Source organism: Carassius gibelio, chromosome A17, assembly GCF_023724105.1.
Source record: "Carassius gibelio isolate Cgi1373 ecotype wild population from Czech Republic chromosome A17, carGib1.2-hapl.c, whole genome shotgun sequence".
In the NCBI taxonomy this organism is placed as follows: domain Eukaryota; kingdom Metazoa; phylum Chordata; class Actinopteri; order Cypriniformes; family Cyprinidae; genus Carassius; species Carassius gibelio.
In genome coordinates, this window is record NC_068387.1 from 21,267,257 (window position 1) to 21,291,465 (window position 24,209).

The 24,209-nt window shown below is 32.4% G+C and overlaps 1 protein-coding gene across 16 annotated transcripts; it reads left to right on the forward strand.

Annotated features, from left to right (window-relative positions):
• The first annotated feature begins 1,603 nt into the window (after positions 1 to 1,603).
• LOC128031351 (triadin-like) lies at positions 1,604 to 22,992 on the forward strand. 16 transcript variants are annotated; one of them, XM_052619547.1, is made up of 54 exons: positions 1,604 to 1,931; positions 2,894 to 3,082; positions 3,188 to 3,292; positions 4,402 to 4,497; positions 4,601 to 4,705; positions 4,861 to 4,977; positions 5,103 to 5,198; positions 5,438 to 5,548; positions 6,228 to 6,347; positions 6,940 to 7,053; positions 7,144 to 7,173; positions 7,757 to 7,783; positions 10,869 to 10,934; positions 11,046 to 11,195; positions 11,272 to 11,355; positions 11,489 to 11,536; positions 11,671 to 11,718; positions 12,083 to 12,130; positions 12,228 to 12,275; positions 12,461 to 12,499; positions 12,899 to 12,946; positions 13,211 to 13,258; positions 13,408 to 13,455; positions 13,855 to 13,902; positions 14,020 to 14,067; positions 14,164 to 14,214; positions 14,363 to 14,401; positions 14,527 to 14,568; positions 14,791 to 14,838; positions 14,945 to 14,989; positions 15,128 to 15,175; positions 15,253 to 15,300; positions 15,426 to 15,467; positions 15,696 to 15,740; positions 15,834 to 15,872; positions 15,964 to 16,011; positions 16,362 to 16,409; positions 16,646 to 16,693; positions 16,790 to 16,849; positions 16,959 to 17,006; positions 17,100 to 17,147; positions 17,231 to 17,287; positions 17,421 to 17,459; positions 17,557 to 17,601; positions 18,057 to 18,221; positions 18,342 to 18,410; positions 18,554 to 18,595; positions 18,877 to 18,924; positions 19,187 to 19,234; positions 19,360 to 19,407; positions 19,836 to 19,859; positions 20,019 to 20,066; positions 20,407 to 20,448; positions 20,542 to 22,992. In XM_052619547.1, exons 1-54 carry the CDS (start codon positions 1,913 to 1,915, stop codon positions 20,625 to 20,627), a joined length of 3,408 nt encoding a protein of 1,135 aa, XP_052475507.1. In that variant the 5' UTR covers positions 1,604 to 1,912; the 3' UTR covers positions 20,628 to 22,992. The 16 variants fall into 16 exon arrangements, with proteins under 16 accessions (XP_052475507.1, XP_052475509.1, XP_052475512.1 ...); XM_052619549.1 differs by having other exon boundaries at positions 20,410 to 20,448; XM_052619552.1 differs by having other exon boundaries at positions 16,805 to 16,849.
• Positions 22,993 to 24,209: the final 1,217 nt, after the last annotated feature.

The following is a 24,209-nucleotide window of genomic DNA, read 5'->3' on the forward strand; positions in this document are numbered from 1 at the left end:
CAGGCAATATTTTGTGGTTCATCTGAAGGCTTTCTGGGCATATAATTTAAATAATGTGCTGCATTTGTGTTCAAATCCAACCTCACAATTTTCACATTTATTTTTGTACCATCTATATTTGGATTAATTCATAAATGTTATGTTTATTTAATTGCTTTGTTTCATTTATGTATAAACATTTTTAGAATAAAGTGTCATTCAATTCCATTTCTTTCAAACTTTAGGTTTTTCAACTATCATCTAATTATAATTGAGTATCTTTTGTGTTAAGATCATTTTGCAGGTTCTTCAAGGTAAAAAAAAAAAGGATGCTTTCGGCCTCTAAAACATTAGTGGCAATTTTTATGGAATTATTTAATGCAATGGCCATTCAAAAGTTTGGGATTGGTAATATTTTGTAATGTATATTTTTTTTATTAGTCTTTTAAGCTCACTAATTAAGGCTGCATTTATTTAAAAAACAACAACAATGACAACAACAACAACAGTAAAGCAGCAATATTGTGCAATATTATTATATATATTAAAATGTAAATGATTTCATGTGATGGCAAAGCTGAATTTTCAGTATCATTACTCCAGTCTTCAGTATCACATGATCCTTCATAAATCATTCTTATATGCTGATTTGGTGCTCAAAAAGATTTCTTCTTATTATCAATGTTGAAAACAGTTCAGCAGCTTCATATTTAAGTGGACACGCTGATACTTTTTTTTTTTGCATTATATTTAAATAAATATTTTTAAATCTTTGCATATTAAAAATAATTTAATATTTTATATAATTCATTAAATTTTTTATTTTACATATTAATTTGATATTTTAAATATTTAATTTCTTTAAACTGTAAAAGTCTTTATTGTCATTCACGATCAAATTAATGCCTCCTTGCTGAATAAAAATATACAATTATTTAAAAATAAAAATAAATTACTGATCCCAACATTTTGGAATGGCAGTATTTTTGTAACATTTTAATCAATCAAACAATTTGCATGCAGCCAGCAAGGTCTGTGCTCACCCTCCGCTATATTTTTATTCCAGTAGTGCAGTTTTGTAATTCCCTGCATGTCCAGTGGAGGGCCAATGCATTCCAGCCAAAACATCTTGATCCAACCACACTAAAGTCCACATCTCACATCACTCCTCCCTAAGTTAAATATAGGATCCATGATTATATATTTCAGATCTGTTCTATAAAATCCCCAGGGAAGCCATATGCAGTTCGATTTGAGATAAAAAGTGCTAATTAAAAGCATGATTAACTTCAAATTGTGTAATAGACCCTAATGCAAATTATTAAATTAATTGAAATCATCAAAACACTTTATTTTGAAAAGCATGATTACTGTGGTGATGTGATATTACATAATATAATGCAATATCACTGATGGTACATACATTCAATTAACGATATGATCTGAAACATCAAAACCCAAAGACATTTGAGTCTGTGAACATGCAACTGTCTTCTTTTCTTTCGCTTACAGTAAGATCACACCCCCTATCATCTAAAAAGGCAAGAGTGCAACTGGTAAACACTACACTGTCTAAGAATAAACCAGGCTTGCAGTGGCTAAGATTACTTTGAAGCACCCCAGCATTTCTCCCCTGTCTCACGCCCATGTGAGGAACCAATAACATGGAATAAATTACCAGCACTGCAAAAGCCTGAACTCCCATGTTTACAGCCCTGGCCTAACACCCCATTCTCCCCCAGCCATGATCCCAAAGCCGGCACTTTGAAAAACCTAATCCTGCTTTTCTCACAAGATTGTGAGGACTCATCTGTGGATTGGATGGAGACAGCAAAGAACTTCTTTTTCTTGAGTGGGAATTAACATCAACCGGGTGAAACAGTCCAAATAAGATTACACAAGCAAAATAAAAGGACACTCGGCTAGTACCACCATGGCTCCGGCTACTAAAGGTACTGCAGGTTTTTTACTCATGATCTCCTGCGTTTGACATTTGAAATAATTAAGGATAAAAAATAAATAAATAGATATTATGATATTTTATAATAATGTCTGGAAAATAAAAGTTCACCATAGTTGTGGTACCATGAATGAAATAACAGCTCAGTTGATCATGTTTTTGTCAAAAACAGATTTTGATCTGCTGAAACAAGTAATATGCTGAAATAAGATCATGTTTTCTATATTAAGAAGTCCATCATTAAAATATTCATATTCATTTCCATAAAAATATTACAGCACTGTTTTCAATATAGTTAATAAGAAGAAATGTTATTTGAGCACAAATCAACATATTATTGATATATGATGACGATATATAATTTCTGAAGGATCATGTGACATTGAGGACTGGAATAATGGATAATGAAAATTCAGCTTTGCCAACATGTGAATATATTAAGTTATAAAACAGTTGTTTAAAATTAGAATAATATTTTACAATATTACTGTTTTACTGTAATTTTGATCAAATAAATGCATAATTGGTGAGCAAAAGAAACTTCTTCCAAAAACATTATAAAATACAGTCCCCAAAATTATAAATTGGTGAATCTAGAAAACATGATACCTTTTTGGAATGACAAGTAAAATATTTCTGATGTTCATGATGTCAATAAACTCAAGCAGCAGGGAGAAAATAACACAAGATTTAACACAAGTTTATTCTTGCAAGGGTGAAGTCAGTCATGCATCTTGCTCTTAGAGAACAGCTGCAACAAATATTAGGTTGTTATGGTGCTGTATTTACTGTATTTAGAAATTTAAAAAACAATGTAGAAAAATATGGAAAGTATTTAGAAAATATTCACACAATAAAAAAGAGCAATATATTTCAGCGTGAATGTATTTTCCATTTTCTGTGACATTTAAGAGAAAGGTTTGCTATAGACCATCTATGTATAAATGTCTCCAGGTCCCGTAGTGAAGTCCATCCCTCCCACTGCTGGGACAGCACACTCAGACTCACTTACTGCCCAGAGCCATGGAATTTTACGAATCATGAATCGTCCGGCACAATGGGTGGTCATCATCACACTTCTGATTTCTTGGTCAATAGCAGGTGTTATCATGTTTGATTTTATCAGTGACAATCAGATTGCAAGTAAGTTTTAAATAGGCCTAATTAATTTTCACAGTACCTATTTTATTTACTTTTGTGCTGTTGTTTGTATGTTTGTTGGGTTCACTCTGAACGGTTTTCATGTAGGCATCCAGGATTTTGGCTCTGATCCAGTGCTAGCAGTGAGCAAGGCCATTGAAGGCATTGAAAAAAGGATAAACCATATGAACGACATGCTTTATGATGCTATCGGTATGCTTTCATAACACAAAAATAGCTCATTTTAGTAGTTGAAAGTAATTAGCAAAAAATTATGTGAAAATTAATTCATTGCTTTCAGTGCAATTACAATGACAGAAACTTTCAGTCCTCAAAAAAGGTTGCAAAAGCATCACACAAATGGTCCAAACGAATAACTTGGCATTCTTAAGCCATACAATAGCTTTGTGTAAAAAAAAAAAAAGACAAAAAACAAACAAAAAAAACACGTAATTATTCACACTTATCATCCACCCGGCGCAATGTGATGCAAGGCGCAGCGCAAGTGTGTTTGCTAGTTTCAGTCCGGCGCTGTTGGCATTTTCCACATCGTTTAATTAGCAAATACATTTGCACCCATTTGCGTGCATGGGCGTGCTGGTCTAAAAATAAGAGGTGTATTCAGGTGCATTGCTATTTTAAGGAGCTGAAAATAGACTGCGCCATAGACCAACTCAAACCTGGTCTAAAGTCTAAAGCGCAATATATATTTTTTTTATTTAAAGAGCGCTTTGGTAGAAAATGTGCCTCTGGGCGGGTCCACAGTGCGCATTGACTTTGCTTATTACACACAGGGATGTGCATCACACAAACATGCCAAATATTAAAAACCGCCCCGGATGCACGGACCGTTCGTTAAAATAGCCATTGCCGACAGGAGGCAGCAGTGCCAGCTTGAGGCCACATGTGGGCCAAGTCCGTTTGCTAGTCATTAAGTTGATGGATTCGATTCGCTCAATAGATTCAACCAGAATGATTTATTCATGAATCGGCTGTCACTTGTTCCTCACATGAACATGCCGGGAGGTGGAAGTCAGTAGCTAAATAAAGAGTTTGATTTTGATGTTTTTCTCACATAAATCATTCTTGTGGGTTGGTATATAGCGCAGGACTAATATGGACCACTTTTATATACTTTTATGATGCTTTTGTGTGTTTTTTTGAATGCAAAGTTCATTGCATGCAAAACATGAGCTGAATAACTTCAATGACAGAATGTTCATTTTTGACTAAAGTTAAGCCAATCCTTTAAGAAGTATTATATTTTGTTGATGAATTCCATGACTTATGCAATTGTTTCTGACTTTTTTATTTGGAAACAGAGTATGCCACTGAAATAATATTTAATCCGAGGGACGCTATTAGTTTAGCAGCCGACTCTTCTGTGTCTTATCTGTCAGGAAAATTTAGTGCCGATGGTATGTATATATAATCATTTGGAGCATTTAAACATAATTCATATGCAGTTTAAAACACAATTTAGTTTTGACTTGCTTTATATTATGTTGTTTTTCCATACAGGAGATTCAGGAGTCACTGAAACAGTCAAATATGCTGGCACTGTATTGGATGAAGCTACAGAATGGATCAGAACTCCAGTGAGCTACTTTTTCCACTTGTTTGAAGGTACCTGATTTTCTGATCATGCTGAAATATTTGGCTGTTTTGGAAGTTGACATGCAATCAGAGACATGTTTATGGGCAATAATTCAAGAACTTGGTAAAAAGAATTTATTAGTCAAATTTGCTCTAATTTCTGTTTAATGCTTTCTATTTTACAGACATATTGGCTATAGCGATTACTCCAGTGGACATGATCACAGAAGTTGCTGTGCAAATTTTAAGTGGGATCAAGACCATTATACAATACATTTCAGCCATGTTTGGGGGCATTGAAGGTACTGAAATTTTTTCTAATAATTTTATGAATGCATAATATTTTATATATATATATGTGAATGATTCCCCAAATAAGCAATTGGTCAGAATTTTTTTATGTATTTATTTTTAAACGGGATTACAGGCATCACTGAAACAGTGAAACTTGGTGGCACTGTATTGGATGAAGTTACTGAATGGATTAGATTCCCAGTGGGCTACTTATTCCGCTTATTTGAAGGTACGGTACCTGCAAATATCTGAAATATTTGGCCGTTGTTGTTCTGAGAGCTGACATGCAATCAGAGACTCATCATGTGCTCTGCTGATGAACACATTTCAGTCTACATTTGAAATTGCCAATGATTCCTTTGCATACAGAAATAATTTTTCTCATATTTGAGCATATCGATGAAAAATTATTTCAGCTGCTCATGTCAGACTCACTGATTTCTGTTTTATGCTTTCCATGCTACATAGACATCTTGGATGTAGCAATCATTTATCCAGGGGACATTGCCACTGAAGCAGTTCTGCAAATTTTAAGCAGGATCAAGACCATTTCTTCAGCCATATTTGGGTACATTGAAGGTATAGATTTCTTACATTATTTTAGACATTCAGTGATATCGTTAGGATAACGCTGAATGTCTATGATATCACATGTAACAGTTGGATGTCCAGTACAGAACACATTTAAGGCTTTTCAGAGATTGGTAATTTCATCATGACCACTCCATCTCCTTGGTATTTAAAAATGGCTGACATTAATTTAGTGATCAAATTGAACAACTTTAAGGGAACAATTATATTTATTATGATTATATTTTGTAATGATAATTTAAATCTAACCATTTTCAAATTGTATGTCATGAATCAAATTCTCAGAAAGATGTTGTGGGGTTTCAAATCAAAAAATGACTTTTCTGTTACGAAACAGGATATTGATTTGATGTCCACTCTAGAGTACACCAAGACTTAAAAATAAACAACTGGTGAATTGGGAAAGAAATTATATAACAATATTCCTATGAAATATTTAATATTATTATGAAAATCTTGCCAATTATTACTCCCATTATTACACTTCTTTTTTCATTGCATGTTGCCCCAAACAAACTTGAATATGCTAATTAGAAAAAGTGTATAGATACATTGAATATAATGGGAAAACCTTCTCAGTGATTCTTTTTTTTTTTCTGACATGTTGAATGTTATAAGTTGCACTGCAAAAGAGGTCAAAATAAGATGCACTTCATCAATATTTCAGCTTGGTTTCCCAAAATGAGCACGGATCCTGAAGGACTGGCTGCAATTGTTGTAGAGGAGGCCACAGACATAAAGACCACTGTCTCTAATTACCTAACCAGTCTGATTGCAGTGGATGAAGGTATTGTTCATTTTTCAGCTTGAAACATTGTGTTTAGAGCTGCAGTAGGTAACTTTTGTAAAAATATATATTTTTTACATATTTATTAAACCTGTCATTATGTCCTGACAGTAGAATATGAGACAGATAATCTGTGAAAAAAATCAAGCTCCTCTGGCTCCTCCCAGTGGTCCTATTGCCGTTTGCAGAAATGCATCTGCTCCCGGCAAGAAACAACCAATCAGAGCTGCGGTCCGTAACTTTGTTTGTGTTCAAAATGTAGAAAAATGTATATAATAAGAATCCATTTTCCAAACCATGTTTTTAGCTTGTCCTGAATCACTAGGGTGCACCTATAATAAGTGTTTATATTCGGACTATTTTAGATTGCTTCGGGGGTACCGCGGCGGAGTAACCCAGTACCTTTGTGATTCTTCATAGACATAAACAGAGAGAAGTAGTTCCGGCTACGATGTTCTTCCGCAAGACGCAAGCAGTTCTGTTTATTAACCGCTAGAGCGTCAAAAGTTACCAACTGCAGCTTTAATTTGTATTCAATATTTGATTTGTAAAAGAGTGTTCGGTTGCATAATATTATTTCATTTTTTCTCAGGGGGTATTCCTGACATTAGCTTTGATCCCATGAAAGTTGTCACAGACACTGTTGAGGAGTTTGCTGACAGGAGAGATATATTCATGGCCTATCTCTTCAACATGGAAGACAAAGGTATTCATCATATAAAGTATATCACAAATGTATGCTTGTATATTAAAATACAATTATCCTTTTAATTATCCCTGCCATTCTCTGTTTCAGGTGACACACCGCAAGTTATAAGACGAAAAGGTTTGTGTCAATATTCATTCACTCTCTACTTAAAGGTGCTGTAGGGAACTTTTGTAAAAAAATATTTTTTACATATTTATTAAACCTGTCATTATGTCCTGACAGTAGAATATGAGACAGATAATCTGTGAAAAAATCAAGCTCCTCTGGCTCCTCCCAGTGGTCCTATTGCCATTTGCAGAAATACATCGCTCCCGGTAAAAAACAACCAATCAGAGCTGCGGTCCGTAACTTTGTTTGTGTTCAAAATGTAGAAAAATGTATATAATAAGCGAGTACACCATGAATCCATTTTCCAAACCATGTTTTTGGCTTGTCCTGAATCACTAGGGTGCACCTATAATAAGTGTTTATATTCGGACTATTTTAGATTGTTTCGGGGATAAAGCGGCGGAGTAACCCAGTACCTTTGTGATTCTTCATAGACATAAACAGAGAGAAGTAGTTCCGGCTACGATGTTCTTCCGCAAGACGCAAGCAATTCTGTTTATGAACCGCTAGAGCGTCAAAAGTTACCTACCGCAGCTTTAATAACTCATAATATAAATATGTTCATTTAACAATATTCCTAAATCTTTTCCAGGAGAATTTCTGCCACCTATGGAAAAAGGTTAGTAATGCACATTCTTTATTTTACTTAAAAAGCTTTACATTAACACAAAACTAACACTACTCAAACCTCAAACATATGTAATGTAAGATCTCGAATTGATTAAAATTATATCGTTTTCTGCCTCATTGTCGTCCCATATCCATTCATATTTATGCACAGTTATGTTGTGTCTCAACCTGTTTCGATCCATTTGGTAATTAGAAAATGTAGAAAACAGTGTTACAGGTTATGTAATATGGTGCATGAAAGGCCCTGGAGAGAAGAAGAAGATGTGGCAATGGCTGATGTTGCATGAAAAGGCTCTGCATGACTGCATACTGGGATGATTGTCATCTATATTTTCTGAGGAGATGAGGAGGAGAAGGAAGATGTGGCAATTGCTGATGCTGAAAAGGGCACAAAGAACCTGGAGAAAAGGGTGAATGAAGATGAGGTTGAGGTAGAGTTGTTCCGATTCCGATACTAGTATCGGAAATATCTCCGATACCACAACAAATTCTGGCATCGGCATCGGCGAGTACATGAACCCATATACCGATCCGATACCATTTTCTTAAAAAATACCTAGTTATGACCGCAAGCTTTGCCTAACTGCTGCAAGGTTCTTCTTCGCTGCTCAAAATGCATTGAAAACACAGGAAGTTGTGCTGTGTTGCCACAAGCAACCCCTGTTTAGAGCAGCGAAGAAGAAATGAAAACGCGTTAGCAGCCCTGATCTATATATGACTGGATCACTCATCACATTCTAAACTGCCAAAAGACAGTGAAGCCGCTTCTATATTATAGATCAGTGGTTAGCAGTATGTCTCTGTAGTACCGGTAGTTACAGACTCTCAAGTATATTCAGTACCGGCAGCTGCGTTCAGTCGCTTCCGTGTAAGTCAAAGCGCAGGGCTCCAGACAGTAGCCGAATATATACTAGTGTCTGTGAATATTAAACTGCAAAATACTATTTAAATATTACTCCCGCAAAATCTACATCTCTGTGGGTGACTGGCACAGATGCGCGAGAGCTCGCTGTTTTGTAGTCTCTGCTGTGTGTCATGAGGACACGAACGCATAAACCGTCACTTCATGAGAATTTACCGTTTCATTTGAGAATACTGTCATATCATAAACACAGACACTCAAAGATCTTCATGGCAGCCCATTAAAATAAATGTTTGGTTTACATGAGTAAATTGACAATATATAAAGCTACTGTTGTAGCCTACAGTAATAATAATACGTCTCTATAATAATAATAATTATGCCTAGATGGTTGCTTGTTTTTTACTTGTTTTGTTGTAAAGAGATTATCTGATTAATAGATCTTTTTTTATATTCCTAGACTTATTTGTTGCAGTTTTTTTATACAGTTATATTGTAAAACTTAAATACCTTTTTTAGTTTGCGGTGTTAGATTTTTGGCTGCATTTGAAGTTCTTTTTTGCATATGAAAATAAATAATACTGTCAAATTCATGTTAGATAATAAAAATACTGTAATAAATACAGTAGTTCACCATGTATTTGTTCATGTTTTATTGAGGGATCTGTCTGAAGCACACCATAAAAAGAATTCTAGCAATTTACACAGGGCTAGTAGTATATACAGCTGTATATACAGATACACACCCAGGTATCGGATCAGTACTCGGTATCGGCCGATACCCTGAGCCCAGGTATCGGAATCGGTATCGGGAAGAGAAAAAGGGTATCGGAACATCTCTAGGTTGAGGTGGAGACTAAAGATCGAACTATCTTGGGAACAACTGCTGGTGAAGATGAACATGATGAGGAAGAGGAGCTGGTCCTTTCTCCTGTCCAGCATGACCTCACAAACAGAGATGATGAAAATAACAATAATAATGACAGGAAGAGAGATGCCATAAATACAGGCCTGAGCAGGAGAAAAACATCAAAGAGCCATTCCATTGGCACAGACGACCAAGAAGCACACAAGGATCTTCATGAAGAGTCTTGACAGAGGTATAGAAAAATGTTATATGCTTCACAAATAGGGAAAAGAGATAGTTCAGTCGAAATGTAAATAGGTGACCTTAATAATGAAGTAGAATTCACTTACCATGGGAAAATTAGTAATTAAATTAAAACTTTATTATTTTATTTAAATTAATAATTTAATAAAAGTTGATCTTAACATAGCTAAATCACCTCTAAATTGGCATATTGCCCTCTTAATTGCACCTGATAGAATAAGTAATTTATTCATTGTTGTTATAAATATATTACATAATATTTCATTTGATTTGCAATGTATTATTAGCAGCAACTATATATATATATATATAAACAATAACCAATGATTTGATTGGCCAAACAATGTTCAAATTCTTGTTTGAATTCTATGGTTTACAACACGGTAGCTAAACTATTTCTGTGGGCCAAGTATAAATGAGCTAATTTGGTGGCCATGACATCTGAAATGTCAGTTATTTTGTTTATAAAACTTTACATAGTTGTGAGCTATCAATCAATATAGTTATATATATATATACATCACAATGATATTTCATCAGTTCTGAAGAACAGTGTGTTACCACTCGTCTCTTACAATTTGGACCGGAAAAGAAGAACAAATTGATGGACGAAGATCGCTTCAATCACTGTTGCTTCTTCCCTTCTGCTTCTGGAAAGATGCTTAAAAGAGGAGCGAAAACAGCTGGAGGATTCTCTAAAGGACTCCGTTGCTGTGCAAGTTTTAAATACAACTAGAGAGATATAGTTGATGTTAGTAATCAATTAGACATTGCTCAATGTAAGACTTTTAGCATCTTTTGTCAAGTGTTTTTTCTTTAAATATATAGGCTAAATTAAGATGCAATGCAAAGCTGTTGATGTTGCTTAACTGAATAATTCCATTAAGAGAATGAATGATTTCATTGATCCATTACTAATTTCATTTTGCCATCTAATGCAATGACATGGCTGACCACCACGTTGCTGCTTTACAAGTACTATTCATGATAAATTCATAACAAGCTAATAGTGCGTTAATTCATGCACTAATTCTTAATGTTCATTAAACAAATGGATGTTAAAACATGTAACTCTCATTTAACATTTACTCATGATTTCAGTTCTTGAACAAGTGAAAGAAGCCAAAGAGAAAAAAGCTAGAGAAGAGATTTACAAAATCATTCAAGGTGAATGATTTATTTTCTTTAGTGCTTGCACCTTAAAATGAAGTGCTTGTGCAGAATGAAAACGGCAATTTAAGAGAAAAAGGATCGAACTGTGACACTGTATCTTTTCAGATATGAGGGAAAAGGAGGCTGAAGGTAAAGAGGAAGAGATAACACTTCAACAAATAAATATAACAGTAGAAAAAGTCAAGAAGGAAAAGAAGATAGAAAAGGCTAAAAGAAAAGAAAAATCCAAAGAGGACGAGACTCGAGAACCAGCAGGTAAACCATACTGACCTTATCTACTTAATGTATCTAATTTTAATTACTTGTACTATGAATATTAAATGTTTTCTAGAAAAGGACACCAAGAAAACAACTGAGAAAAAGGTCAAGGTGACTAAAGTGGACCAGGAAGCCCCTATAAAAAAGAAGAAATCTGGTACATTCAGTATATGATGTATTAACACCAGTAAGATAGATAAATAAAGCTTTGCTTCCTCATTACACAGGGTTAATGTACAGTTTTAAATTGAAACACTATATATTTTATTGGAAATTTGCTTATTTTTCAGAACTTAAAATGGCCAAAAAAGAGACCAAACCAGCACAATCTAAGAAAGGTATTGTGTTTTGTACACATGATGAAGCAAATTCATAATTTAAGTACATTATGTACACTAAGTTTGGCATTAGATAACTTTTTATAACAAAAGGGACTGTAAAGACTTTTATATTGTCTTAATTTTTCTTGCAGAGCCTCGAGTTACAAAAGAAAAGGCTAAACCAGCTCGTTCAAAGAAAGGTATCGCAATGCATATTTAAAGTTTCAATCATTGTAATACGTTGAATTTTAAAAGCTAAACCTATGAAGAAAGGTATTTTTTTCATTAAGTATTTTCTTGAAATCAGTTTTATTGTATGATTTAATGCATGCCATGCAGTGCTGCAACCTGAAGTTGCAAAAACAAAACTGTTAAAGAAAAAAGAGTTATTATATTTATTAAGATGGTAACCCCTGTGCTTTGAATTTTTTTTTTTTTTTTTTTTTTTTTTTACAAAATATGCATTGAAAGTACATAAATGTGTGTTTTTGTTTGCTTTGTTTTTTATGTAAAAAACTGCTTGATGTATATTTGATTATATATAATAATTTTATTTTCACTTAGAATCTGCAGTTGCTGTTGAAAAACCAAAACTTGCTCCTGGAAAGAAAGGTATGACATTTCACAGACAATAAATGTCATTTTAAACTAAATGCAGGGTTTTTTCTATGTGTCATAAACAAACAACATGATGTTGATGAAACTACAGAGCCTAAGGTTTCTAAAGAGAAGGCCAAGCTGAAACCCTCAAAGAAAGGTAAAAGAGAAGGCAAAACAAGCTCTTTTGACATTCCAAAACCTGAACTATAAAATTGCAGAAATTTTCATTTTCATGCATTGAATTCTTGCTCTTATGTCTATCTATGATATGGTTTTATATACTGTTTTAGCTAACATTTAATTTGAAAGAAAACAAGAACTTAATATATGTATGCCTTTTAGCAGCTGAAGAGAAACAAAGACCTGTTCCTGTGAAGAAAAGTATACTCCTGCTATTAAAGTCATATTAATAATATGTCTTTTATGGTATTATGTGTTGTTTGAAATAGTTTTACAGCCTTGCTCTTACATACAGTATATAGATAGCTGTGACACTCATATATCATACCGTATATATATATATATATATATATATATATATATATATATATATATATATATATATATATATATATATATATATATATATATATATATATATATATATATATATATAAATGTATACAGTATAAGAAATATATCAAGGTTTGAACACTAAATTATGTATTTAATTAAAAAATATTTTCTTTTATAAAATATTTTCACAGTTTTAAATAATTATTTCAACAAAAAGTAGAAATCAGCAAGTTGAAACACTTTTCTCTTTTCTCATTTATTCAGAGGCTTTAGCACCCAAGGACAAAATTAAACCGGCCCTTTTGAAAAAAGGTTGGATACACTTTAAGTAACAGCAATTCATTAAAAGTCATTTTTATGCATGACATTAGCTGAGCCTGCTGACTCATTTTCAGAGCCAGAAAGGTAATATGGAAATATTTGTCCTTGATGAATTTTTGTCAGTCTCATATATAATTTATTAAATATATACTTCCATCATCCTTCAGAAGAAAAGCCAACAACCGCCACTGTTAAAAAAAATTAATGGATGAGTGCATTGGTCCACTCTTACATCTACTTTTCCTTGAATTGCAGAGCCTGCAGTTGCAAAAGAGAAAGTCAAACCAGTGCCTTCAAAGAAAGGTAAAAAAAAAAAAAAACTTTATATTTGGTATATATATTTTATATTTATAGTCAAAATGATAATCTATAGGTAGGATATCAATACCTATAAAATGATAGGTTTTGAATATTACTTCACTTTCTAATGCATGCATTTATGGTCATTTCAGATACTGAAGCTACTAAGGATAAAGTGAAACCAGCCCCAGTTAAGAAAGGTACAGTTTGATTGTTATTGGAAATTTTCGGAATATTTTACATTACTTAAGCACGTACATTAACACTAAATATTTTACCCAGCAGTTTGATTTTTAGAGCCTGAAATTATTATTAAAGAAAAGTAGAAACCTCCAAAGAAAAGTAATAATTTTCAAATGTGAAAATGGCACAAAATACAACTGTGTGATATTTAATTTAGAAATAAATGTTGATGTAAAGAAAGGTATTAATACTTCTTAACAAGTGTTTATTTCTGTCCAGTAACAAATTACAATTTTATCTGTTGATATTAAGTCAAAGAAGTGATCTTTAATTAGTTTTTTCTTAACATGAGCACATATTGAACATGAAACATAACATAACACTGAATATGCTGTTAATTTTCCATTCTTTCACAGAACCTGCAGTTTCAAAAGGGAAAGCAAAAGCCAAAAGTTCCAAAAAAGGTTAATTGTCTGCATAGTTTATCATGTTTTTGAAGTGGTTAAGTGTTTTGTGCATTTTTTTTTCTTTCTGTGTGTTTGTGTGTAGAAATGCATTCTGTATAATATTATATATTTCAGAGGCAGAAGTTGCCAAAGACAAGCATAAACCTGTCGCTGTGAAGAAAGGTATGGATAAGTCTGTGATTATGGTATATTCCCTTTATAACAATTAGATATTCAAGCAAACATAATCACATGAAATGATATCTGAATGTTTTGCAGAAACTGCTGTTGCAGTTAAAAAAGCAAAACCAAAAGCTGCACCAAAGAAAAGTACAAATATTTACCAGTTTTTAAGGCCAATGCAAAAATTCAAATAAAAATTTCCAAGCATAGCTTCAGAGCCTGAAGCTGCTGTAAAGACGTGTCTTTGCTGAACTGTTTTAAAACTGAAATATCATTATGTTTGTATAACCCGAAGTTACCAAAGAGAAAGCTAAAGCAGAACCTGCAAAGAAAGGTATCACATTAGGACGCTGTATATGCAATGTTTGTTTGAAATGTTTGCAAAATTGACTATCAGGCAAGACTAATGTGTGTCATATTCCAAGCTTTTTTATGTTTCATAAATTACATGTTTTACAGAACCTGAGATAACCAAAGGAAAACTGAGGGCACCAAAGAAAGGTATATAACATTATTTGTTAGAACAATAATACAAGCTAATGTTTTCTCCAATCAGGTTTTAATACAGTGATAGTGTTTTTTGCTTGCTTTGTTTTCATCATCACAATGTAAGAGACTGAAGTCATCCAGCAGAAATCACATATTCTACAAACATATTTAAAAAATGATGTTAAAGAAAAGAATATACAGTATCAAAATATTTACTTATCATTGACATTTTAGAGGCTAAAGTCATCAAGGTGGAAACCAAACCAGCTCCTGCAAAGAAAGGTATTGTTGTTAAGCAAAATTAAGAGTCAAATGAACATTTCTCTTGAACAAAATAAAGAACAAATTTGCTTAAAAGCCATTTTGTTTCTGGTTTTTATCATTACAGAGGCTAAAGTCATCAAAGGTGTTAAACCAGCTCCTAAGAAGAAAGGTTTGAGCTACTATTATTGTAGCTTGATGTGGACTTTCATTCTGTGTTAAATACCAATTAAAAAATAAGCCAAGGAAATTTAAACATTGTTAAAGAAAACCTTAATCTCTAAATATTTTCACACAATTGCCTTTTCAGAGCCTGAAGTAATCAAGAAGAAAGTTAAACTGGCTCCTGTAAAGAAAAGTATGAATATCAATGAAATCATGATGAATATGCTGTTGTTGTTCCACTTTATAATGATCATTTATTACATTTTACAGAGCATGAAGTTGCTAAAAAACAGGCACAGGTACTAAAACCCAAAAAAGGTTAGTTCTTGAACCTTTAAAAACATTTACTGAATTTACATTTACCGTCAGTTATCTTTATCCAACCATTTCAGAAGCTCTTAAAGTTAAGATTATAGAAAGTGAATTATCCATTTATTTTATAGAGCCTGAAGTTATCAAAAAGAAACCAGCACCTCCAAAAAAAGGTAATAAGATACAGTATATGCTTTATCAATATTTACAACAATGAATACATGATTAGACAAAATCTCATACATTTAAAAGTTTTCCTTAACAACTTGTCATCATTTACCTTACAGTTGAGGTTACAATGGATTTTTATTTAATTTGTGACACGGTATCACTGACCAGTTTACACATTTGCAAATGTAAGAACTCAGTTGTGACTGTTCTTTACTGATTTTGTTTTCCAGCACCTGAAATAACCAAAGAAAAACCAAAGCCAGCACCAAAGAAAGGTGTCTGAGTTCATCTGTAAGATTAATGTCAAAACCTCTAGTCTGGCCAAGACAATACTAATGCTTTCCTTTTTATTTTATTTTTTCATCAAGTCATCAAACAGAAAGTAAAACCAGCTCCTAAGACGAAAGGTTTGATTTATTGTGTTTATTCAGTTAACATGAATTTTAATACGATTTTTTTAAGTCCCCACTAAATCTTTCTACACTTTTCTTTTTTTAGAGGCTAGAGTCATCAAGGAAAAGGTTAAATCAGCTCCTGTGAAGAAAGGTATGTGTGTTTGTAAAATCAGTGTTGCTGTTACACAACTGTATAGTGCTAAAAATTATCACATAAAAAAATACTGCATTATAGAGCCTGAAGTTTCTAAACAAACTGCACCTGAACCAAAACCAAGTTATAAGGTTATTTTTTTTTAAAAGCCAATAATTTGTGCTTTTATTGTAAACTATTTGGCCAGTTTTGAGGAGTGCATTAATTTAGAACTCTCTTATAGGCTATGCTTTTTGTCTTTTCTGAATATGTTTTTTTTTCTGAAAAACTATTTGTTTAACTTTCTATCTTTGCCAGTTTTAAGATAATGCTAACGCTTTAAATATTTTACATTATCACCATTTTAGAATCCGAAGTCATCAAGGAGAAACATAAACCTGCTCCTGAGAAGAAAGGTTCGATTTACTTTATAATATAACAAAAAATAACCAAAGAAAATTTAAGATCATGCTAAAAATGTAAATATTATCAACAATTTAAAGGCTGATGTCATCAAGGAGCAAACCTAAACCAGCTCCTTAAAAGAAAAGAATTAGTTAATTATTGCAGCCTGATGTTTGCTGTCAAGTTAAAGATCAAGCTCAAATTTACTCAAAAGTTTTCCTTATTCGACTAATTATGCTTATTTCAGAAGCTGAAATCATCAAGAAGAAAGTTAAACTGGCTCCTGTAAAGAAAGGTATGGATGACAGTGAAATCACCCTGCATATGCTGTTGTTGTTGTTGTTTTTTTTTTGCTATATAATGACTGAAAAATCAGCCTGATTTGCATCAGCCCCATATTTTGCAGCACCTAAGATAAACAAAGAAAAGCCAAAGCCAGCACCAAAGAAAGGTATACTGTCATTTATTCTTGAAAGACAATGTCAAAAATGATTTTAATATTTTGGCCAGTTTTAAAAGAATGGTTATGATTGAAATATTTTATATTATCATGATTTTAGAGACTGAAGTCATTAAAGAAAAAGCTAAACCAACTCCTGGAAAGAAAGGTTTGATTTACTCTATCAAATTAACATCATCCTTTGGCCAAATTAAGAAAATGTCTGCTTTCTCTAAACATTCTTAAATTTTCATAAATGCAGAGGCCAAAGTCATTAAGGAGAAAGTTAAACCAACCTCTGTAGAGAAAGGTATTGATGTGAATAAAATCATCCTGGAATGATGTTGTTTTCTAATGTATGATCATTCATCACTTGAAATTGCTTTTTTATAGAGCATGAACTTCATAAAGAAAAGGAACCTGGACATATGCCAGAACCTAAAAAGAAAGGTATTTATATATGGAGCGTAATCAATTTTATCTTTTAACATTTGCACATTTGAATAGGTATCTGAATACTGTAAGCATTTCAGGATTTTCTCAGAAACAAATCCTGTTATGTTTTGCCCCTTTTCATTTGAAGGTCCAAAGGAAAAGGCAAAACCAGTCCTTGAAGAAAAGGGTACTCACATGGTTGATATTTTAATTCAAAATTCATGTAACACAAAATTTGCTATTTGTCATTTGCTATTGTAAAGTTCTGCTGCCATGTTTTACAGAACCCATAATGAGTAAAGAAAAGCCAAAGCCAGCAACAAAGAAAGGTACTTTTTGTGATATTAATGCCATTCAATATCTGGTAGAATGATGTTTAAGGTATATTAATAAACTATTTAATAATGTTAAATGAACAGTTTTCCTTATCTGTGTGTTTTAAATGTTTAAATGTTATACATTTCTTCCATCGTAACTAATTCAGAAGATGTAGTCATCAAAGATGAAGCTAAACCAGTATCTGTGAAGGAAGTTATACGTTTATTTGCTTCTATTTTTAAATAAATAATATCATATGAAATATTATTTTCATTATTCGCTAAAGAAAATTGATTAGAACCAGCTCCAAAAAAGTATTTTATAAAATGTACTAAAAATAGTTGTTGTTGTTTTTTTTTATGGTGCTGATGAATAATTAAAGCTTATGTTTTTGTGATTGAATCTCATGTAACATCTGTGCATTTGATAAGAGTCTGAATGGTCTTTTACACTTCTGAATACACAGATGATGTTGGTCTTATTGGTTTGGACTCGGAGCTCCTGAACTCTATCAACCAAAAACTGTCTGTTCTGGATTCACTGAGGAAGGACATAGGTGAAATGAAGAGTGATCTGGAGTCCACTCAAAATCAAATTACACTTTTACGAATGGACAACAGAACAATCAAAGGTATATTGACCGTATAAGAAAAATGGTGGATTTTGACATTACCAGGCTGAAAATTAGCAGAAATTATTTGTACAAATAAATGTTTGCTTTACGTTAAACCACATGCTGCTTGTGTCTTAGATCCAAAGACTGTTGGTGTAAAAGCAAAACCAGCAGTCTCCAAGGAAAAGTTCAAAACAGCAAAAAAAGGTATTAAAACTTCGCAATTACACAAGCGGGTTATGAATTACAGACATAACGAACATCAAAAAAAAAAACAGGAACCAGACTGTAAAATTGTAATTTCCACTGTAGTGTTCACATGCGAGTGAGTGAAATCTTTTCTTTTCTAGACCATGATGCTCTGATGAACGTTACAGCACATATTAAAGCAGGTAATTCTCATATATAACCTATTATTTTCAGGAAGTTTTCTTCTTTTTTTTTTTTTTTTGGAATTTGCTAGAGACCATTTATTAATGAAATCGAACTTCTTAAGTGCAATGTTAGAATATTCTACACGATGCACTTTCAGTCAGAATGCCTCTTCTGCTTGTGTATAATTTATTTTTATGTATTACCCATATTGTCTTTTATTAGCTCTCTACTTTGCATATATACAGTAAAAGATGAATGTAAATTATATCCAGCTCTCTTTGTCTTCTTTATAACACAGAACGTGATGCACTGAAAAACATCACTAAACCAGCACCTGCAAAGAAAGGTATATCGGAAAGCTATGTAATAGCTTTATTATACAAATATCCATCTGTTAATTGACAGAAATTCTTTAAGTGATTTTATTAATTCTGTTATTTTTATGGGCAATTACAGTAAGACCATAAAAACCTAAATCAGATTTTTTAATATTAGTTTTATTTTTATTTCTTTGTAAATCACTTTGAACTATTATTTACAATAAAGGTTATCAAAACAAATTATTTATATCCATTATGTCCAAGAAATGATTCACTTTTCTGTTCCAGATAAAGAGGCTCCAAAAGCTAAGATCAGACCAGAGCCCAAAAAGAAAAGTAAGATATATCTACCGTCAACAATTGAAATCATTTTCTTCTAGTTTTCTAAGCGAGTGCTAAGTAAAAAGATAAATTGTTCTTGTTGTTGTATCAGTGACTAAAAACATCTCTCCTGATGCTAGAAATCACACATGAGAAGGTCAAACAAGTAAAGGAACCTTTACAGAAAGGTACTATGGCTGATTTACTAACAAAGACTTTTAATATCATTCTTCATTTCAGCAAAAGTTCTATATTTGTTTATTCCAAGAATACTGATTATTTTGTATATTCATCAACAGGCTTGACATTATGGTTGATCATATGATGTCTGACTAGTATATAATAGTTGACTCATAATAGTATAGAAATCTTTTCATCTACAGATAGCACTTGCTAAAAATGCATGTGTAGACATGATCTGTAATCTGATATGCCTTAAGAAGAAATATTAAAAATATTAATCACACTATATGAGTGAGAAAATCAGAGCAATCCAGCACATAACTAACAGGAATCTATTTGCCAGCCCTTCACGGTAAAAACAAAAGCATGAGCGTGCTTCAGGATGTTTTTAAGATTCTTTTAATACAGCTACAGCTATTTGTTTTGGTTTTAGAACCTGAGCAAGTCAAACAAAAAGGTAAAATTTACTTATTTGATTTTATTCTTATAAATGTAATAGTTATAAATTTGTGAAAACTGTTTAGGTATTAAGTGCATCCCATTTATTCTGATTGTGGGGAACATACACTAAATACATAACATGTAAACTGATGTTTTGTGAATGTTCTGTTATCAGTAGTCGAGCCAGCTGAGAAGGAGGCTGTTGTGGGCAAGGAAGTAAAAGGTAAGATATTTATGTGTGTGTGTGTGTGTGTGTATGTGTATGCATGTGTATATGTATATTTATATGTATATGTATATGTATATGTATATGTATATAAAATATATGAACACTGAAATAAAACGTATATTTATAAATATGTATTTCAGTTTTAGTTATTTTCGGGTTTTATCTTGAAATGAAAATGAATGCAGTTTTTTAAATTTGATTACACCTGGTTTCTTTTATTTCAACTAAAATGTTTTTAATGGTTTAGTTGTCATTTCAGTTTTCTCATAGTGTACTGTAAAATAATTTGATTAAGATTTGATTAAAGAAATATGTATTTCCCTTTTTTTTTAAGAAGAACCTCATGTCTCCAAAGATATTCCAGCGATGGGGGAGGGTGAGTTTTTGTCCAATGTGGGATTTATATCATGATGAATCTTGATCTGACCTCTAATGTCTCTAATGATCTCTAATGTCTTTTCCCCTACAGAGGACGTTCCCTACTTCCAGTGTTTCTTTGTGGATGAGGATGATACTCAGTATCCTTTCATCCCCTTTTCACCACCGCTGGGGTGAGTCCATATTAAACATCATGGCAAAGCCAGTGAAGACGGACCTCTGAACGCTGAGGAATCTGCTGCTTTGATGCAGTGGAGCGCTTCCCAGATTGCTTACAGCATTACACCTGCAATGACCAAGAAATGTGAAAGAGATTGAAGTTACTTTGAAAAACCTTTTCAGATTCTTTGTCATTTTTAACAACAGAGTTTGCCTATATTGCACTGTTTATTATATTATCTTAAGGCTATCCATCTTGGATTTTTTTCAGAATGACTACTATATATTTATGATCAATATATATGTCCAAGAAGGAATGTGAGTGTAGTTTGTCTAGACAACACTGACAGGAAGTAATGAAAGAACTAACTTCCTTTCTGAACATCCAGTGGGGTTCAGGATTGTTAGGTTATATAGTCTTTTATATATATATATATATGTATATATATATATGTATATATATATATATATATATATATATATATGTGACCTCATTTTGATGGGGTGCTAATTCTAAGCATTCCACTGTGTTTTCTGTCAGAATGCGGTTTGAAAGTTGTTCACTGTTTGTACAACTGGAAGGGAGGATAAAATGGAGCAAGAATTATGTAAACTATTTCATATATCCTTTCTTAGTGATAGCGTTTACTAAACTGTTTACAGAAGTAACAACTGCACTGAGAAACAAGGGCTTTGGACAGTAAGCTCAGTTCCTCTGAATGTATACTTCATTTTATTTATTTCTTATTTTTATTTTATTTGCTTTGTTTTGTTTTATTCCTCTCTCTTTTTTAGTTTTCCATACACTTTATCTAATAAAACTTGCCAAACGTTTTAGAAATCTATACTTCACAGACGAAACAAATATGTTTTGTTCAGTGCTCTCTATAAATGAACACACTGGATATTGCATAACAAAATTAAGATAAACTGTTGTGCTTAATCCAGGAAAAAGCAGTAAACATCAAGGCAACTACGTTGTTCTAGTATATCACATTGCAAACACTACTTTTCTCTGCATAACATTAAGAGTTTATTTAATGTTTGTAAAAATGTGGATGTGTTTTTGCAATATGACATGGATAGACCTTCCTAATAGAGAAGAGCCAATTAAATGGCATTCTGAATTGTGTAACAAAAAATGTCTATTGGATATTATACTCATCCAGAATATATATATATATATATATATATATATATATTCATTATGGGATGAAATTGTGTGCCAGATGAAATGGATTGCATGCAACCATATTGTTTTTTCAACACTGCCCCTGGTGGCTCCCTGGCTCATTACTCCATTACTTGATTTAATGATATTGAGTGTTTAATGGTGTGTACTACTAGTGAGACACACTATTAAACGAATGTGCCAGTGGGCCGCGCTGGAGACATTTCTTTTCAGAGTTCAGGTGGCTCCATAGAGCATAAACTCATGTCTGTACAAAGAGCTTTTTACCTCTAATGTTAAGTAACTTACTTACTTAATCCTGGCCAGGATTTCTAAATTGCCTAAAATGTCTGGGTTTTGACTATCTTTTTGGACTAGCTGAAAGTAATGACTGTAAAATAGTTTTACCAGTGTGCAGGCATTGTGCTTAATCGACCGACTGTGGACTACAAGAAGGTGGGATCTAGAGAGAACAGTGAAAGTAATGCAAATACATGTACACATAACGTCTAAGGACTCTAGAGGGCAAAAGCCAAAACCTGGACATTTTAAGAAATGTAGATATCCGGATCAGGGTATGTCTTGGAATAAGAGGATGTAAAGTCAACTGTACAAATGCATATTGTATCAATGCTCACTTGTAACAGAAATAAGTCTTTTTTGGTCTTAAAACAACAACAACAACAACACAATTACTGTAACCATTGAGCTTGTTGGTGTGTTCTCATGCAAACTGTGAAGCAATGAATAACAGCAATTTTCAATAGCTCATATAGTTCTTTGAGATATGTATTGTTATTTTAAATCTAATTCATATTCATATACAGTTCATATTTGAAAAATTGTCCTCAAAAATAATAGTTTTGCATGATGTTTGCATGTTTGTGTGTGTGTGTGTGTGTGTGTATCTAAACCAGACCATATATATAATATCTAATATAATATCTTATAAAATATCTGTAAGGTATTTTTTTTTTTTTTTTTTTTTTTTTTTTTTTTTCATGGTTTGTGGTCAGATGTTGAAAACATTTTCTTTACAATTTATATTTATAGCCATAAACTGAAATCATATTAATAAAGCTCTCAACAGAATCAGCAATATGGTCTCCTGTCGAAAAAAAAAAGGCTGTATGCAACTGTACATGCTATTGTAACTGTAATACAGACTAGAAGGTCTGATTTGAGTTTTAGAATAAAAAATGTTTGCAATAATCACAGTTGTTTGAGGGCTCTTTTATTACTTTTTTTTCCCAATATTTTTATTATTATTTTTTTTTTTTTCTTTGGTCAGGTCTTTTTGAAGAAATATATCATTATTCAATATCACTCAGGCATTATGTCAACATCCACTGTCACCAGTAGGTGGCATTACCGCAATATGCTCTCGTGTAACATTTCTGGTGTAATTTTTGTGAAAAAGCAAGTTAACATGTTTTGTTAGATAAATTAATCGAATAACATTCTAAAAGTGTGTTCATATAAAACTATCTTTAACAATATTACTAGAAAGTTTTGTCAAAAACTACATTTAAATTAATTCAATGTAAAATTAAACAAATACATCTAAATACCAAAGATTAGAAATAAAGAAAGATTATGGACTTTTTTTTATTTATTTAATCTATCACTCTTACAATACTACAAAAAGTTGCCATAGTGCTGAGTGTTAACTGCATTGGTATGCAGACCCTTGCTTTGTGCTGTTCAAGGTTTCTGCCAGAATGCTATTCAAGCATCCCAAAAAACTCGTGCCAACAGAGACTATTCCTAACTGAGCCTACTCTAAATTACCCTTATTGCATGTTAGATATTTTTTAACAGAAGTTTACATATATATTGTAGTGTGTGTATATATTGAATTATTAATTGTTTTAAAACATTTTGATAACACTTTAGAATAGGTAACACCTATTAGTTACTTATTAGCATCCATATTACTGTAATATTAGCCAGGTATTAATGCTAATTAGGAAAATATTAATGCCTTATTCTACATCCCTAATCTTACCCAATACCTAAACCTAACAACTACTTACTATTAATAAGCAAATAAAGAATTTATTGAGAGAAATGTCATAGTTAACAGTTAACAAGTGTTACCTATTCTAAAGTGTTACCAATATTTTCATATAGCATTGATTTTAGGCAGAAATTGGGAATTAATACTGAAAGAAAAACAATACGACTATAATACAGCTGTTGATTTTCAGTCATGAAATGATGTTTGAGCTTAGTTTACACAGACATCTCTCCATGACTGAAAATGTGAAACTGACACCAATTGAAGACACATTAGTTTGAATCACTCTATCGCACTAAACATAACTAGCTATTATGCAACAAAACTGGCCTAAAATTTAAAGCAGTCCCAGAGTGAACCGTGGTCCGGTCCTGGAACGGTGCCTGATTACGATCAGTGCATTGTCAAC